The 17246-nt window shown below is 35.6% G+C and overlaps 2 protein-coding genes, 1 long non-coding RNA gene and 1 pseudogene across 3 annotated transcripts; 2 read left to right on the top strand and 2 right to left on the bottom strand.

Annotated features, from left to right (window-relative positions):
• Window positions 1-690: 690 nt before the first annotated feature.
• On the top strand, window positions 691-1372 carry LOC113310901 (annotated as a pseudogene).
• Window positions 1373-4529: 3157 nt separating this feature from the next.
• Window positions 4530-6256, top strand: LOC113310900 (dof zinc finger protein DOF2.1-like). The gene is made up of 2 exons (XM_026559719.1): window positions 4530-4743; window positions 4959-6256. Exons 1-2 carry the CDS (start codon window positions 4711-4713, stop codon window positions 5868-5870), a joined length of 945 nt encoding a protein of 314 aa, XP_026415504.1. The 5' UTR covers window positions 4530-4710; the 3' UTR covers window positions 5871-6256.
• A 424-nt stretch (window positions 6257-6680) lies between these two features.
• On the bottom strand, window positions 6681-8958 carry LOC113310902 (40S ribosomal protein S23). The gene is made up of 4 exons (XM_026559720.1): window positions 8800-8958; window positions 7372-7527; window positions 7135-7261; window positions 6681-7010 (listed from the first exon to the last, which is right to left on the bottom strand). Exons 1-4 carry the CDS (start codon window positions 8802-8804, stop codon window positions 6870-6872), a joined length of 429 nt encoding a protein of 142 aa, XP_026415505.1. The 5' UTR covers window positions 8805-8958; the 3' UTR covers window positions 6681-6869.
• Window positions 8959-9906: 948 nt separating this feature from the next.
• Window positions 9907-12191, bottom strand: LOC113309761. The gene is made up of 4 exons (XR_003340727.1): window positions 12101-12191; window positions 11652-11708; window positions 11138-11202; window positions 9907-10097 (listed from the first exon to the last, which is right to left on the bottom strand). It is a non-coding gene; the product is annotated as an uncharacterized LOC113309761 (long non-coding RNA).
• Between the last annotated feature and the right edge of the window lie 5055 nt (window positions 12192-17246).

Raw genomic sequence — 17246 nt, 5'->3', positions numbered from 1 at the left:
TTCTGTATTGTAATACTTTATAGTCCTTGCTTAGGTTATGTAATTAGGGTCACATTGTGCGAAAGGGATTCTTATTCTCAAAGGTGAAAAAGATGTCCTGGAAGTCCTTGATTTGCGAATTTTGAGTGTGTACTCAACTGGTTACTGGTTTGTAAGTTTTTTAAATACATGATGTGTTTTGGGGTTCCTGAACATCCAACTGCTATGCGAGTGTTTGTAAAGCCGAATCCATTTTTAGGTATATGTTCCGTCAAAAGGCCTTATCCCAGATTTACATTTGAATCCTTTTTCTAGGAGGGAAAGCTAGAAGTTCCATTTCCTGATTCAGACAAGAAAATAAAAGAAGACCTTGAACATTAGCAATTGCTTAGTTCTGTTACTTTACTTGTTTTGTTGATGTTTATTATACTTACTGGGTCTAGTTTGATCAATATGGCTGTAATCCTTCGAGTATCTTAAACTTCATCAGAGTTCTGTAATATTGTTGAAATCATTGTTCTGCCAGTGAGGGAAACCTTAATTGTTATAATCTTTCCTCATGTCGTAGGATTTTCCTGGAATTTTCTCGAGTTTGTTATACGTAGCTTGTTATGTTCTTAATGAACTGTTGTATCCATATGCATGTTCATCTTTATTCGTAAGCTTCTATTAAAATTATGTTGCAAATATTTAACAATTTTGTGCAACAGGGTTTGTCCATGGAGGATGATAAGATCCTCAGCTATAACGATGTTGTATTGAGAAGATCAGATTTTGGGATCCTCAGGGGTCAAGACTTCCTAAATGACTGTATCATTGAGTTCTATTTCAGTTATCTTGATTCTGGTTGTTCCTCTCAATACCGCTTGCTATTTCCACCTTCTATCTCATTTTGGATTACGAACTGCCCATTTCCAGACAGCCTCAAATATTTCGTTGAACCTCTTAAACTACCTGAGAAAAAAGTATTAATCTTTTCAATCAACAATAATACAGATGTGGCCCAAGCTCAGGGTGGTACTCACTGGAGCTTACTTGTGTACGAGAAGAATTCCAAGGTATTTGTACACCACGATAGCATGGGAAATTCTAATCAGAGATATGCTAAGAAACTTTACAGAGTTGTTGTGGGATATATGGGTGATTCTGAATCAGGCTCTTCAGAAATTAGCCTTTGGGAGTGTCCAATTATGCCGCAACAGATGAATGGTTATGATTGTGGTTTATATGTTACTGCAATTGCAAAACTCATATGCGATTGGCATACAAATGGAGGTTCCACAAATGATGAAGAGTTGTGGTTTCTGCTTTGAAGGAAGTTAAATCGCAGATGGTATCTAACATGAGAAGTGACATACTAATGCTTATTCAGGATTTGATGACCAAGAAATGAATATATTGACGTTTAATTAAAGATGCCTCCTGCTAAAGTCGTCCGGTGTTGATTCCTTGAGGCAAGGTGGTGCGAGTGAGAATGTAGAGAAGGTTTGCTGCAGATCTTTAGGAATGTGAACATAAGTCCATAATGCAATGTTTTACACAATTACAAACTATATAGTATCTGCTTTGTTGGAAATCATTTTCTTTTTTTAACTGCTACTGTGTATTGAACTTAAATTTCAACTCTCCTATGTTTCTCCCCTAAAGGCTAAACCTTTCCCTTTTTTACTCTGGGCTTTTCTTTTGGCTTCTTCTATGTATCTGAAACTGGAAACTTTGACTGGTAAGTTTGATTCAGTAAACAAATAAGACTAGTTTATGTGGGATATATGATATGCGATCCCACCACATGTTAGGTATTAAGTATATTTGGTCCCGCATGCCACTGTCATTCTGTGATTGAGGAGGTATTTAGAGATATGGATTGGAACAGAAGAAAAAATCATTGTGCATAGATTCTAGTTAAGTTGTGATAATTGATTATCTTTAGTGGGTGGGAGGTTGGGAAGAATCAATTTATCAAGATCAATAATTCTTTTCATTTCTTAATTGATTTATCACTATTTCTAATTCAAACATATCCCCTCTTTCACTAGCTTAGGACTTCCATTACGGTTCTTAAAAGACCATACCATTACCAAGTGATATACATCAGAGCAAGTCTTATGGTGGAATCCTTCCATCTTCCACGCCACCTCAGCACTTGAAACTGTGGATGGAAGCGCAAGTGTAATGGTGGAATCCAGAGGAACGATATTAACAATAGCGTTAAACGCTAATAAGAATAGCGCGTCCTAACGTTATTAAGAATGACGCTTGACTTGAGTCAACGGTCAGAACGCTATTGTTAATAGCGCTGAACGCTATTGTGAATAGCGTTTAACGCAATTATCAATAGGGCCCAGCGCTATTGTTCAGAACACCATCGACCCCTTCCCCAGTTCAGTTCGTTCATCTTCTTCTCTTCTCTCAAACATTAAGAAAAACCAAACCCTAAAACCCCCCTTGTTGATTTCTGGCATGATGGTTCAAATCAGTGAAATTGGTTCAAAGGGTTTGTTCTTGGCGTCATAAGGAATCTAAGCATACTTCAATTTCTCAATTTGATTGAGAATCCAAAGAGAGGTTAGTGAAATTGTAATTTGAGTTTATTTTATGGTTTGATGAAATGTTAGGGCTTTAGATAAGATGATTGTTGATTGTACGCATGATACCCGATTGTTTGATGAATGAACATTGTGTATTGTGTGAAATTTCCATGAGATAATGAATTAACATGTTTTAGTTACATTATGTAAACAATTAAGTGCATTGTGTGACTAGTTTTTATTTGATAATTTTTTATAGATATGGACATGGATGTGTGTATGTTGTTGAGTGCAAAAGAGTGGGATGAGAAACATGTTTCTACAAGTATAAACCCACATGATAAACAACATGATATTGTTTTTAGAAGTAATTTGGAGGACCTTGAGGATTTATATAATCGTGTAGTGGTTCATGAAAGCGCTAGTGAAGTTATTCAAAATTCCGGACTTGCTAGATTTTTTGAAATTAGATTAAAGAGAGTTGATCAACAACTATCTTATGGTATCATAGAGAGGTGGTGGTATAGCACCAATTCGTTTCATTTCCCAAACTTTGAAATTGGTTTCACCCCTTTAGATTTTGTTCACTTATCCGGAATTCCTATTGGAAATAGTCGTAGAAGATTGGAATACATCGCTACAAAAAAGAATATTTATTAACTATTGCAGAGACAAAAAAGAAATCCGTGGATTTGGCTTTGGAGAAACATGAACTCGAAGTGTTGGATGTGGTGGTTGAGACCTTGCCGGAATGGAAGCAGCAATTTATGTTGGATAAACAAAATAAGATTTTGGAAAAACATGGTTATCCTCCTAGAACACTTGGTTATCCTAGCACTAGCAATGTTCGTCATTTCAATATATGAAACCATGTAGCTTATGGAACTATGTAGCTTCAATTATGTTTTTTTCTTTTATTTTTTTGCAATTTGATGTAGTGGAATCAATGTAGTTGAAGTATTTTTAGTATCAATCAATTTTATCTTCTTTTTGATTTGATTTGATTCAATATATGAAACCAAAAAACTAGCTTGTTCAAGAGGAAAAAATGAGAGACTAGAAAAAAAAAACTAAGTATAGGATTGGAGAAGTGGAGTGGCTCCTGGATGTTTTTTGTGGTTAGCGCAAATAAGATTGGCGCTGAAAAACGTTGTTGTTAACAGCGCTGAACGCCATTCTTTTTAGCGCTTGACTTACGCTATTTTGATTAGCGTTCAGCGCCATTCATATTGGCGTTTCTTGTCCTCTACTGCGCCAATCTTATTGGTGTTCAACGCTATTCTTATTGGCATTTAGATGGATTCCACGAACCCTTCCACCAAACCATGGAACGCTGCTTGGATTTTCTGTGGAAAACCCCAATTTGGAAGCCACTAGACTTGACATTCCATGAATTTTCCACACTTGGAATAGATTGGATTCCACCATAAGACTTGCTCTCACAAATAGTACCCGAGGCAAATATAACTGTGGTTTAGTAACACATAATGCAACTTGTATGCGTCTTTAACCATGACTGGGAGACCAGATTGTGTAAGTTGCTTCCATGTTACGAAATGAACCACAAACGCTAAGCAATCACGTCATGACATGATAGATGCATGAAGGAATCATGTACATAATCAAGAACCTCGATGGATTTTTTGTTGGGTACATCCATATACAGGAGGACCACACCACACGAAACAAAGGAAGGAAGGATGCATCATAAGACAATTAAGAAACCGGGATTGGGAGAGGATGACACGAGAACAAATATTGATCAAAATAAAAATAAAAAAAAGACACGAGAACAAATCAACATTAGTGGTGTCGAGTCATTAGCGACTCATTAAAGTATGGTGGAACTTAATGTGGGACCCAAGACAAAAGGAAGAAGTTAGCCTGGGACCCACATAAGTAAGTCTCTCTCTCTTTTTTGCTAAACAAAAAAAAAGAGTTAGTGGGTTCCACGTACAGTAATCACATCTATGAGTGAAAATATGAATCAACGAATGAATGTTGCGAGATCATCAGCTGGATTATTTTTACCTTTTCATGCTTCTTTTCTCTGCATGCAAGCCAAACACTTATCAATCATCTCCCACTTAAACTGCATCTGTAATCATTACCATCTCGTCTCTCAGTTCATAAATATATATACATGATTATAATCTCTAGATTCTTCTTCAGCTGCTGCTAATGCAACATCAAATTTCAATGCATGGACAATCCTGCAGCTTCGCATCACCACCAGGTATATTTTCTTTTTCTACTTTTTGATTGATATTGTGGTCTCGGGTATTTTCTATCTATGTTATTTTCAAGGCTTTACTAATGAATCCCATGATTTTGGTTAAGATCAAAAGCTACAAATTAATGCCTATGGAATCTCATTAACCTTTAGTATTTTTTTTCCCCTCTCATTGTTTTAAAAGTTTCTTATATTTGCTTCATTCATAAATGATGCAGATTACGCCTGCGCAACTAGAAGATATATTGGCTTCTACTAACTCATCGGAACCATATACTCTGGATGAAAACAAGGTGAGACCTCAACAAGAACAAGCTCCTCCTTCTTTAAAATGCCCAAGATGCGATTCTACAAACACAAAATTCTGTTACTACAACAACTATAGTCTGTCACAACCAAGGTATTTCTGCAAGTCATGTAAAAAGCACTGGACACAAGGTGGTTCTATAAGAAAAATTCCAGTCGGTGGGAGTTGTAAGAAGAAGAGCAACAAGAAATCATCATCGGTATCTGCTAAAAAATCCAAAGATCAATCGGTTAATTCAGTCCCATCTTTAACTTCTGTTTCAAATGATGTGACACTTACATTTTCTGGACATCAAAATCACAAACAACTCACTACTACCACTACCAGTGAACATATTTTAGGACTAGAGCCTGACATTGAACCCATGAGTACTGTCTTTGGAAGCCATGGTAACACACAGTTTGATACTCTTCGAAGTAGTGCCTGTACATCCACATCCACAACCAACAACAGCAATAGTAATCCTAACACATTACTTTTTGAAGCACTTAAATGTGGTTTTCTTGAGACTCAAAGTGGGAATCATAGTTTCAATGGTTATCAAGGTATGGGAGAAGTTGAAAATGGCATGTTGCCTTATATTCAAATGAACAATGGTACAAAAGAGATCGCAGCAACAACAACCACAGCGACAGTAACAACCATAACAAGGAAACAAGAGGTTTATAAAGATATAGACGGTGAGAATAATACTTCGTTTGGTAATTTTCCATGGCAAGTGAATGAAGAAAGTAATATGAGTAGTGTCATTGGTTCAGGAAAAGAGTTGTACTCAAATGGAGGACTTGGGTCTTCCTGGTTTGGACTGATTAACAATCTTTGATGTAGATTTTGCTATATTGAGCTTAGCTTTGCACATTCAGAGTACAAAATAAAACCGTAACGCAATGAGGTTTCTCTATAATTTTCTAATTTCCAGAGACCATTAGACTACACAATTGTTTTTTAAAGAGAGGTTTATAAACTATCTGTTGCTGATACTTCCGAAAGACAGCTTAAATTAACAAGTGATCGATGCTTCTTGGATATGTTTATATATGGGTCGCGGATGGATTAAGAGTAGCAAATAATCAAGATAAGACCGTGGTATCAATTAGCATGCTAGACCATAGACCTGTAGTGGTATCATGCCACATATTCTATCATTACTCTGTAACCTGAAAAGGATATTACATAATGATGCGGAAGTTTCAAATAACGTTGAGCATAACGCACCATTTTCTTGATTGAATTTCTTGCCTAAATTTTTTAATTCGCGTGAATATTACTGACAGCATTAACTATTTACAATACAAAGAATACATACATCTTCCTGAGCCACACTCACAGTCACAAATAACAAAAGTGCACTGCATCTTCAAATATTTTAAATTTGATGGAATCAAATAAGTTCTTCACCAAAAGATGCAAAATTGGTTCTCAACGGAGTTGGTGAAACCAGGCAAATTATAAACCGAAGCACAATTTGAACATTCCAAAAAAGTGCTTCCAAAATGAATCAGCACAGTAACCTGGACAAAAATACAGGTTCAGAAAATGTCAAGGTTTGGTTCTTGTACTCAGGAAGTCGGGATCAAAGAAATAAGAAAAGTTAAACCAAGAATGCTGAAGGTGCGGCTCGCCGGACATCATATCAGTTTCAAAACAAAATATATTGCACAAAAGAGGATCCAAAAAATTTCATATAATAGCAGCTGCAAAACATAAATTACTTCATCACGCAATTCACTATCAACTACTGAAATCCAAAGTACTCCAGTAAAACATTCAAATAATAAACCAAGAGGTACATCGGTAAATCTCTAAACACCGCCGAGTGTAATTAAGATCTTGGCTTCTCTTTCTTCTCCTTGAAGAGAGCCAAAAGTGAAACTCCTGACACTTTCACAACCTTGAACCTGACTCCAGGAATATCTCCCACAGCATGCCCCTTACGTCCAAATCCGGCGATCAAAACCTCATCCTGCAAAACCACATAGAACCAATATTTCATTGTCAATGTTTGAACCTAGAAAGCAATAAAATCGTTGATTACAAAAACTAAAATGTATCATTCGAATGACCAGTAAAAATCAGCCTATTCTTACGTTTTCTTCAATGTAGTTTAAGCAACCATCGTTGGGAACGAAAGCAGCAATCTTCTTCCCGTTCTTAATCAATTGAACACGAGCGCACTTACGGATAGCAGAGTTAGGCTGCTTAGCTTCAATACCTCTGTGACAATAAGTAAGTCGTTCTTAAGGTATTGTAAAACATCAATTGGCAATCAATTAGCAACACATAATAAGAGCAACATGCATCTAAAACTTAAATTGCATACTCACATCTTTTCTAGAACAATACCCTTGGCATGGGAAGAACCGGCAAAAGGCTTCTTCCATTCATTACCAAGATGGGACTTCTTGTATGACTTGTCAGCCCATCTTTGTCTTCTACGGTGAGACTTGAGCTTGCGACCAGCTCCCATTCCACGTGTCTTACTGTATAACAAACACTATTCTGGTTAACGACTCATTCAAACAAACAAACAAACAAACCCAATTAAGACTCATTCAAACAAACAAAACCAGTAAAGAATGACACGGGCCTTATTAAGCACATGGCAGATATACACAATAAGCAAATAAACCTATCCTTCCGAAGCATTTTCATTTCCAGTAGACTATCACCCCTCAGGTAGACTATCACCGTAGACTATCACCCCACAACTCCGCAAGTAGACTATCACCCCACAACTCCGCAAGTAGACTATCACCCCGCATCTTGTTAAACAACAAAAATCTCAGCCACCAGACATCTTATCATTCACAGGATCCCTTCTTATATTATTGGGTTGCGCGGCGCCGATACCTGAGGATCATGTTGGTACCCGAATTGGAATTGGATCGGATACAATACCCTCGAGGCTTATCAAAAATGTATTAGTTTTTCTAAAGGTTTTTTCTTCAGTTTTTTTTTAAGGTCTCTCTTGCTTTCACGTGCTTTGTACGTGTGAAGTGGAGAAACGCTTAAAAAAAATTGAAGGAGTTTACTCCCCTCATAAAGAGGGTTGAGGGAGGAAATTTGAAGTATGCTACAATGAGTGTTTTGGGGATTAGATTGAATACATTCTTGAATCCCATATATTATAGATGCGGTATCCGAATCCGTATCGGACATTTTCGGAGATAAGCATAAGAATATATAAGCAGCATTCTTACCAAGCCCATCACCAATCTCAAATTATGATACAGATGAACTATGTCTTTAACATGAATCAAAACCCATGCCAGTTCCACATAGCTAATTTCATTCATGAAGCAATTCCTCAAATTCAACATTAATTCATAAAAAAATACACCCATAAGCAACCACTAGAAGAAATCAACAAGTACCCGAAAAGTATCAAAACCAAATTTATCAGAACCAACAGAGTATTATATTCCTAAATAAATAGCATACATCGATTATCAGTTGCCAAGAACTTCTTTATAATTGAAGTGCGGATAAACAGATTTTATCAATAAAACTACACATGGGTGTACATCAGATTTACATATGAGAAACTCAAAACATACAAACAAGCCTATCTTAAAGTTTTGGAAGATACTACGAGGAAACAAAAGATACTGAATCAAAAATTTAAGCATCAAAGAAAAACCTTATAAAGAATTAACAACAAAAATAGATCTTAAACAATGAACTCTATAACCTTCCTGAGATGTTCGTGTAAAGCTAAAAGAGAATTACAACAGACAGAAAATGAATCATACCCCATGATTACTGCAAGTAGAAGAACCTCAGCTGCAACAGCAAAAGTAGTAGAGCAGGAGATGAAGAAATCGCTCAACACTCCCCAATGAAAACCCTAAACCTAAGATATAGTGGAAGGCACAGCTCGCGATTGATATAAAGATTAGGGTTTCTCCTTAGAATGAGCCTAACGAGACTACTAAATTATCCTATCTAGCCCAACAAGCCCGTTCAAATTAACGGCCCAAACATTGATGTCCTCGGATACGTAAGACAAAATCTGAAAATCTCGATTATTTTTCGCAACGACTCTCATTTAATTTGTTTGAGTTAGATAATTTACCCATAGAGCATCTCCAACGGAGTATCTCCCATCTTTTAAAATACTAAGTCATATGAGCTCACACGTCGCACGGTGAGTGTCACACATCCCTCAAATTAAATTAGATAAAAGCTCTGGGCATTAGTAATTCTGGAGAGGACATTTGGCGAGACTCTATTGATCGGGACATGAAAACTTGGATTACGCTCTGTTTGCACCCTGTATTTAACTGGCCGTTTGTAACCCGCTAGCAAAAACGTGGGTAGACAATACTTTTGCCAGAATTTGTGCCTAAATGATTTGTTACACTCTGTTTACACTGAATACTTAATTGGACGTTAAGTAACAACGTCAAAGTGGACGATACTCCCGTGAAAAACTAAACCAAACCATTCTTAACTGGACGAAGTTAATATTTTTATAGGAAAAATACGGTTTAGTCCAAAATCCCATCCAAATATAGTAGTTAGTCCACACCCATTCAACTAGGTACAAATTAGTCCTTTATTAATTTGAAATGTGGAAAGTACATTAACAACCCTTAATATTTACAATTTAGTCCAAATATTTTCAATCTAATCCATGGTGACTTATGATGACGTCACCAATTTTAAATAATATAAAAATAATTTTAAAATGATTTATCTTTCGAACCGCTCGTCCAAAATTCACAAACTTTATATATTCGGAAAGCTCTTTCCGAAAGCTACAAAAAGAGTACCCATATGACGATATAATTTTCATTTTTAGAAAAATCTTAGTTTACATTGGTGTACAAGTACAAACACTACAAAAATCCAAAGAAAAGACAAGGTGTGCCAGTTTGTACGCCACATACATTCCACCTAAGCATCACTAAGGAACATGCTATTAAAATCTAACACATAGCAAGTACCTAAACACATAGTAAGTATGCTATTAAAATCCAGAAAAGCGTCCATCTAGAGAACCTGTCCATTGTTCTTCTCCACTTTCTTAAGCTCCCTCGAAAAGTACCTAAACACATAGCAAGCATGCTATTAAAATCACCTCATGATATCGAAAAACAATAACTTAGGGCTTCATCAAGAATTACTTTTTATATTTTTTATTTTTGAGAGAGCACAATGATGTACAAACCTACAAAAATCTAACATCCATACCCACAAAACAGACCAGTGTACGCACATAAAAAATCCAACTAATCCAACATCCATACACACAAAACTGGTCATATATGATATTGAGATTATACAATGGTGTACACACCTATAAAAATCAACAAATCCAACATACATACCCACAAAAAAGGTCATAAAATCACGAGAGAGCATAATGGTGTACAACAATATACAGGCTTACAAAAATCCATCATCTATACTCACCAAACATGCATATAGTGTTGAGATAGCACAGTGGTATACAACTATGTACACACTTATAAAAAATTTAAAACAAATATATATCCATACCCACAAACAACTCATATGTATTGCTGAGATTGTACATGGTGTACAATTATGTATACACCTACAAAAACCAAAAAAATGAACATACATACCAAAAAAATCCATAAAATAATGGTGTACAACTATGTACACACCTACAAAAAATTCCAACACCTGTACACATTAGTGTTTTCCATAATATTTGGTTTGTATACATAAAATATAAGTCCACTCTATGTACACACCACTAAGCCCTTCGATGCTTATAAGTCACTAAATTTTACTACCTAACTAAGACTTGGTGTGATGATATCCGACATTGGAAGAATTCTATGTTTGTTGTGTATACAAAAGTCTAAATGAAAGCACTAGTTTATTAGATTTCAGGTTCATAATCAATGCAGAAATAAAGTGCACGACTTACAAGTACGTCTGATAAAACTAGTTCACTAAAAAGTACACTGCGCATAACTGGTGTACAAACAAGTGCACCTTGTACAGCGGGTATAATAAAAAAAATGCACATAAAAATTCTACCAGTCTTTAACCTTTGAAAAGAATATCTTCACAGATTTCACAAGGAATAAATGGTTAGATGTGGACCATTACCCGATCTTCCACGCAAGCCCTGCCTATGACCTTGCCAGATCCAATCGTATATAGTGTGTGTTAACCTGTCATCACCAATCAAAAATCTATAAAAATAGTTTGTTGATCAAAAGTCCATAAGCGAAGACCATGAGAGCTACCTAGGATCAAAAGGTGTACAACTATGTACATATTAACGATCAAAAGGTGTACAACCATGTATACATTAGGAATCAGCATGTGTACAATTACATACACATTAAGAATTCAATAATAAAAGGCCAGAATTGACCCATTACGGTTTCAATAACAAACCCGAAGCAAAAAAGGCTACAACTAAGACTGTTAAAAAAGTTAGCTGTTTCGAAAACAGGTGTACTAAAAAGTACACTGCGTACAACTGGTATAGTAAAAAGTACACCTCGTACAACCTGGACAATAAAAGCAATGCACACAAGAATTCTACCTGATTATCTTCACAAATTTTACAAGGAATCTAATAAATGGTTAGAGACGCTACATGTGAAGAATTCACCTTGCCATCTTTACTATTGTGAGATGTAACTCATTTTGCTATTGCCGATATTGTCACCTATTAAAAAAAATGTAAGAAATCATGACAAGCCAAGATGGGATGAAAGAAAATATAAGACAAATAAAGCAGATGAACAAGGGTGACAGGAAAAATAGCAGCGAGCATAAAATAGATTTTTCACGTCGACCATTCAAAATAGCTTTTATACTACCGGTGACTCTCGACACTCTAGGAAATAACTATACGCCTTTACTAGATGTACCAGAGTTACCAGTTAAAAAAACATGATCTGAGCAATAAGCATACATAGAAAACAAAACATTTCCAAACTATGAAAGAGCTTTGTTCTACAAAATGTAGTTTTTCATTGTACATACGAAACTACATAGCATAATTTGAGAATGATTACTGGTTGTAATTGAAAGTCTAGATAGCAATATTTATCTTACGAAGGTCAGATAGGTTGAGCATTTTATCAGTTGAACCTGCAGCCACAACCTACTCATTGAACGGATTAAAAGCCAAGCATTTCACCTGTTACAGAAACATGAAAAGAATGTTGTATCAGCTAATTGCGTTTTTGTTAAACATTAGCAGGGTAAATAAATTATATGATTTACTTAAGCACGTTATATTTATTATTGACAAAAGAATGTCGTATCAACTAGTTTCATTTTTGTTAAACACTAGCAGTCCAAACCAAACATGCGACTTAACTAAGTATTTTATATTCATCATTGCCAACATTCTTGCTCTCTATTCATGATGCCTTCCTCTTGGAGGTAATACTACATAATAATAACCCGAATGCCCAGACCACTTGCATTAGCTTAGGATTTATTACGGCAGCCTAAACAACATGCAGATATCCCTCTAGTAAATTAGTTTCTTATACAAGTTAACCCCAATGTTTAAGCATTTCTCAGACGATGATAACAAGCAAGACCCCAACCTTATCGAGTAATCAAATCATGCTTTCCACTCCTGGGATAGCCTACTAACAACAAGTGCATATTGATACGATTAGTACTCTAAATCAAATCAAACATGCTTTCTACTCCTGGGATAACCTACTAACAAAATGTGCATATTGATACGAGTAGTACTCTAGAAGCAATGAAATTAGCAGAGATTTTTAAGAATTATTATTGATGGATCAAAATGAAAACAAAAGTTGATCTGTGAATTTCATAGAATAAATTGTCTCTCTCTTTATGAATCTCATATAGAATCGTACCTTTCAGATTTATTCTAAAAAAAAATATATATAATTTCAAATCAGAAATGTTAATCAAAAGAAATCTTTAGTTTAGTCATATAAAAACCCTAAAAAAATTAAACGAAATTCTATTTTGAAAACGGTAAACCTAATAACTCCAAATCGAATGTTCAAGATATAGATAAGTGAAAAGAGAAAATGAAACTTATCTTAATAATCATTTTGGGTGACGAAATATTTCGATTCAATTGTTCATGATTATGATCATCAATTTTTCATCACTGGTTCCAAGTAGATCTCCAAAAACAAGCGTTGTTGATCATTTTTAGGTTTTCGGGCTTATTTCAAATCAAATCGAGATGAATTGAATGTTTCTGAATCTCCAGCTTGAAATCGCCTCTCTGCGTCTCCCTTTCATTTCTCTAATATGATTTTTCTCTACCAAAACTACTGTAACATATTATTATGATTCAAGGACATTTCGGGTACCAAAAATAATCAAATCGGTGGTGTAAAGGACCGACTCGTCCAAATTCTGGACTAAACTGTCTAGGAGGGGAAAGTTTGGACTAAATGGTACTAGGCTTGGGAAGAGAGGACTAGAGCGTCCCAAGCCCAGTAACTTTGGGACTAAACGTCAATTTCTACTATTTTTATTCTCTCCGAAGCTACTCTTCGTTCTTTATTCCTCTTCTCCTCCTTATTTCTTTTCTTCTCTTCACCTGCAATTGAAAATCGAAAAATAAATGAAGGATTTGATATCATAATTTAGGGTTTCTTCTGTGTTGAAATCTATTTCAAAAATTGATTATTGATTGAATAGTTAGGGACGGGTTTTAAGAATATGACATGAAGAGGAAGGTTATCATGCTAATTTGAGGGTGTGAATTGAGAAATTAGAGAATTAGGGTTGCGGTGTTGAAATAGAGAAATTATTTGATTTATGTTTGCTTTGTGTGCTTGATGTTTGCAGGAAATTTATGTGGAAAAGTTTATAACATTGATTTAGGAGGCAAAGTTTGATTACAAAGACGATGCAGAGGAAAGGAAGAACAAGGTAAACATGTGGAAACCCTAGATTTTTAAATCTGCAATTTTTTTAAAAAATCAGATTGAGTTTTAATTTGGTGTAGGCAGATTGGGTTTTCAGAGAAAAGTTAGCTTCTGTTGATTTGATTGAATATTAAAATTTAGCCTGATTGAGAGCCAATAGCTAAGAACATTTTGGCTTGGTTTGATTTGATTGTTTGTGTGCATAAAATGATACCCCAAAACAAGTTTTTAGGATTCTTTGCACCATTTTATTGACGGGATTCATCACAACTTTAGCTACTTTAGCGGCCCGACCAGTTACTCGGGATTCACGACGGTTCCATTTCTCAATGTTAGCAATGTACAACAGTCAAATAAGACCTTTTTCTTCTCGAGATCTTTTACTTTTAGATTTTATTTTCTCACGACCGTTGAATTAAGAGATGACTTGCTTTCTGCACCTGAGAACTGGTCATCTTCTTAATATAAAGGCTCAGGTGCAGAAAGCAAGTCATCTCTTAATTTAAGAATTAGTTTTCATTAGCAGTTGTTTGTGAGTAATGGAACTGGTAATTGGAGCTGGTGGTGCTATGTAAGTTTATGGCCCATGTTGCAGTAAAAAAAAGGTCGTTTATGGCCTGTGTTGCATAAGAAAGGTTGAAATGATAGGTGCCTATTGAATCTTCATCCAACAGTGATTCTACTACAATTTTTGAAAGGTGCAAATTTAGTTTGAAAAGCTTTTATGTTTCTTGACACTTTTCTGGAAAGCTTTTAGTTTGGTATACCTGTTTTATCTTGACCTTGATGACCCATGTTTAGGTATTATCGCAATCAAATGAAGGAGGAGCTCAAACTTCAGGAATATTGAAGGGTTAAGTGAGTCAGCAAAGAAAATATAAGTTACTAAGCTAACTTGCTGCTTTGTACGGAGGGATTTACCGCTATGAGTAAGATTTCCTTTTTCTTTGTGTTATTGGTTTACTTTGTTATCAAATTATATAGGCTGAACAGATGGGCATAGAACTGTGAGACTGAACAGATGTGCATAACATTATCAACGAGCAGGACACTATTCACAATGACAGTGAACCCTTTGATTTGTGAATTGCATCTTACTACACAATTGGAGACTTACATGAGCTATGCCAGACCCCTAATTTGTCTTGAAAATTTGTGACACAGTATAGCTAATCTATTATTAATAACCAGTCTGATACTTTTATTTTTGTATGGTCAGCAGTCTAAAGATTTTGATTGTTCAATTTGACATAATATAGTGCATGTGACATTATACGTGATAACTTTTTGATAATAGGAAACAGCGTTGTGAGATAGCAGACTTCAGTTTCAGCCAGTCCTTGAGGTAATGTCTATTTCGGTGTTCTTGCTCCGGGTAAAATAGTTTTAAGCAAGATATCTTCAACTTCACTAGATTAGGATTCGGAAAATGCTTTTTGTAATTTTAACTTTCTTCAGTGGCCTGGACCATTGGTTAGATTTGCACTCTCTTGCGGAAGTTGGTCTTCACCGGCATTAAGTTTATCGTTGCTTTAAGCATAATGTCAAACATAATCATTTGCTTCTGGACTCAATTTTTTTACATCATTGAACGTGTTAGCATTGGAACTCTAACCAGTAAATGTTGTTATATTGTAGGTAAAATTATATTGAGCAAACTTACAATGCTTGGACAATTCATGGCGTTATGGATTATTGTGGATGCTTATGGCTTGCTGCTCTCGAAGTTGCAGCTGTAATGACGATTCAATCATCTTGGGTTAGTGGTGAATCTAAATTATGAGTTCTTGAGATTTCAATTGAGGACAGAAATTTGCGGCACTCAAATTGGGGGATGTTGTTGATCTGTGTTTGTTATGGGGTTAACTAATTAGACGGGAGTTCGTTGGTATAGACACATGCGGTGATGAATTAAATTTGCTGGTGGTAATGGGTTTTATCTACATGAGTCTTGCAAGCTAACTGAAGATAAATTGCTGATGCTGAAGGAAGTAATGGTTGTATTGGCGCTCGATGGGGTTAGATGAGTGTTTAGAATTCTGGGAAGTTTTGATGAAAATGGAGATGTCATAGTGACAACAACAAGTATAGGGATATTTGTAAATAGAGTATGATATATGAGTTCCTTGGAAATACATTATTTAAAATTAAGTTTCCTGTTGACGAGCCTTTGTTTTTGTTTTTGTGATTGATTAGGACAAGTGATGGATATATATTCTATGACGTGAGGTCGGATCTGATAAACATGCACCAACCACTTTTGGTTCCACAATCAAAAGTGTTTATTTCCCATCTTTGTAATTTGCGGTTTTTAGTTCCCATTAGAAGTATTAATTTTCATCTCTTTGCCGAGCACATCAAATTAAAAATCATAAATATGCATCTGGATGGGACGAGGTAAAGCCGAGCTACACCAAATCAAAAATCTTAAGCGACGGTGTGAGATGAAGCCGAGCCATAACAAAAACAAAATGTATCACGATGGGGTGGGGCGAAGCCCCGCGACACCAAATCAAAAATGTATGACGAGGCGAGGTGAAGCCACATCATACCAAATCAAAAACATGGTTAAAAGAAAAAGATGCCAGATGCGTTCAAAAATCCTAAGCGATCGGGCGAGGCGAAGCCGAGCCACACCAAATAAAAAATGCTAAGCACGTATTGGGACGGGGCGAGGCGAAGCCGAACCACACCAAATAAAAAATCCTAAACAAGCATCCAGACAGGGCAAGGCGCGAGCTAAACCAAATTAAAAATATTAAGCATGTATCGGAATGGGGCGAGGTCGCCCGGTGCGTAGCACATGCACAAAATCTAGTGAGTATTTATCATATGTGGAGACCTAAAAAAAGGTATTTAAAAACATAGAATCCAAATACAAATCTTGTTTTGATAAGCATCTCCAATGATAGTTGTATCCATATCTATTTTGATATACTCGTTGCTTATTTATAGAAACAAAATCTCAAAAATTAATTAATAGCAAATTGATGACGTGGGTATGGATGGGAGTCTCCAAAAACCCATACTCTCCTCAAACTCAAACTTCCACGTCATATTAAATTTTGATTATCCAATCACCACTGGAGAGGTTTTTTTTATTGAGAGTATCTAAAATTCTAGGTGGCATCAATATTTTTTAAACCCTATACTCCATTGGAGATGCTATTAGTTGTTAACTTATATTTCTTTTTGTTTTTGTTTTTGGATATTAATCATCTTATATTAAAAAGCCAGCTAGATGATTAGAAATAGTTTATTGGAAATTATCTTAGTCAGGGATGTGTCTTCAATATGCGCCCAAATCACCGTTTTCAAAGGAA

Source organism: Papaver somniferum, chromosome 9 (genome assembly GCF_003573695.1).
Source record: "Papaver somniferum cultivar HN1 chromosome 9, ASM357369v1, whole genome shotgun sequence".
Classification (NCBI taxonomy): Eukaryota; Viridiplantae; Streptophyta; class Magnoliopsida; order Ranunculales; family Papaveraceae; genus Papaver; species Papaver somniferum.
Note: the sequence above shows the minus strand (reverse complement) of the source record. Positions and strands in the feature narration are given on the sequence as shown.

Excerpts from the sequence above, each read along its gene's own strand:
- LOC113310900 (XM_026559719.1), top strand. The coding sequence starts at position 4,711 with ATGGACAATCCTGCAGCTTCGCATCACCACCAG. Across the intron at positions 4,744-4,958 it reads CAGCTTCGCATCACCACCAG|ATTACGCCTGCGCAACTAGA; the intron begins GTATATTTTCTT and ends TAAATGATGCAG.
- LOC113310902 (XM_026559720.1), bottom strand. Across the intron at positions 7,262-7,371 it reads GGTATTGTTCTAGAAAAGAT|AGGTATTGAAGCTAAGCAGC; the intron begins GTGAGTATGCAA and ends TTATTGTCACAG. Across the intron at positions 7,011-7,134 it reads TAAACTACATTGAAGAAAAC|GATGAGGTTTTGATCGCCGG; the intron begins GTAAGAATAGGC and ends GTGGTTTTGCAG.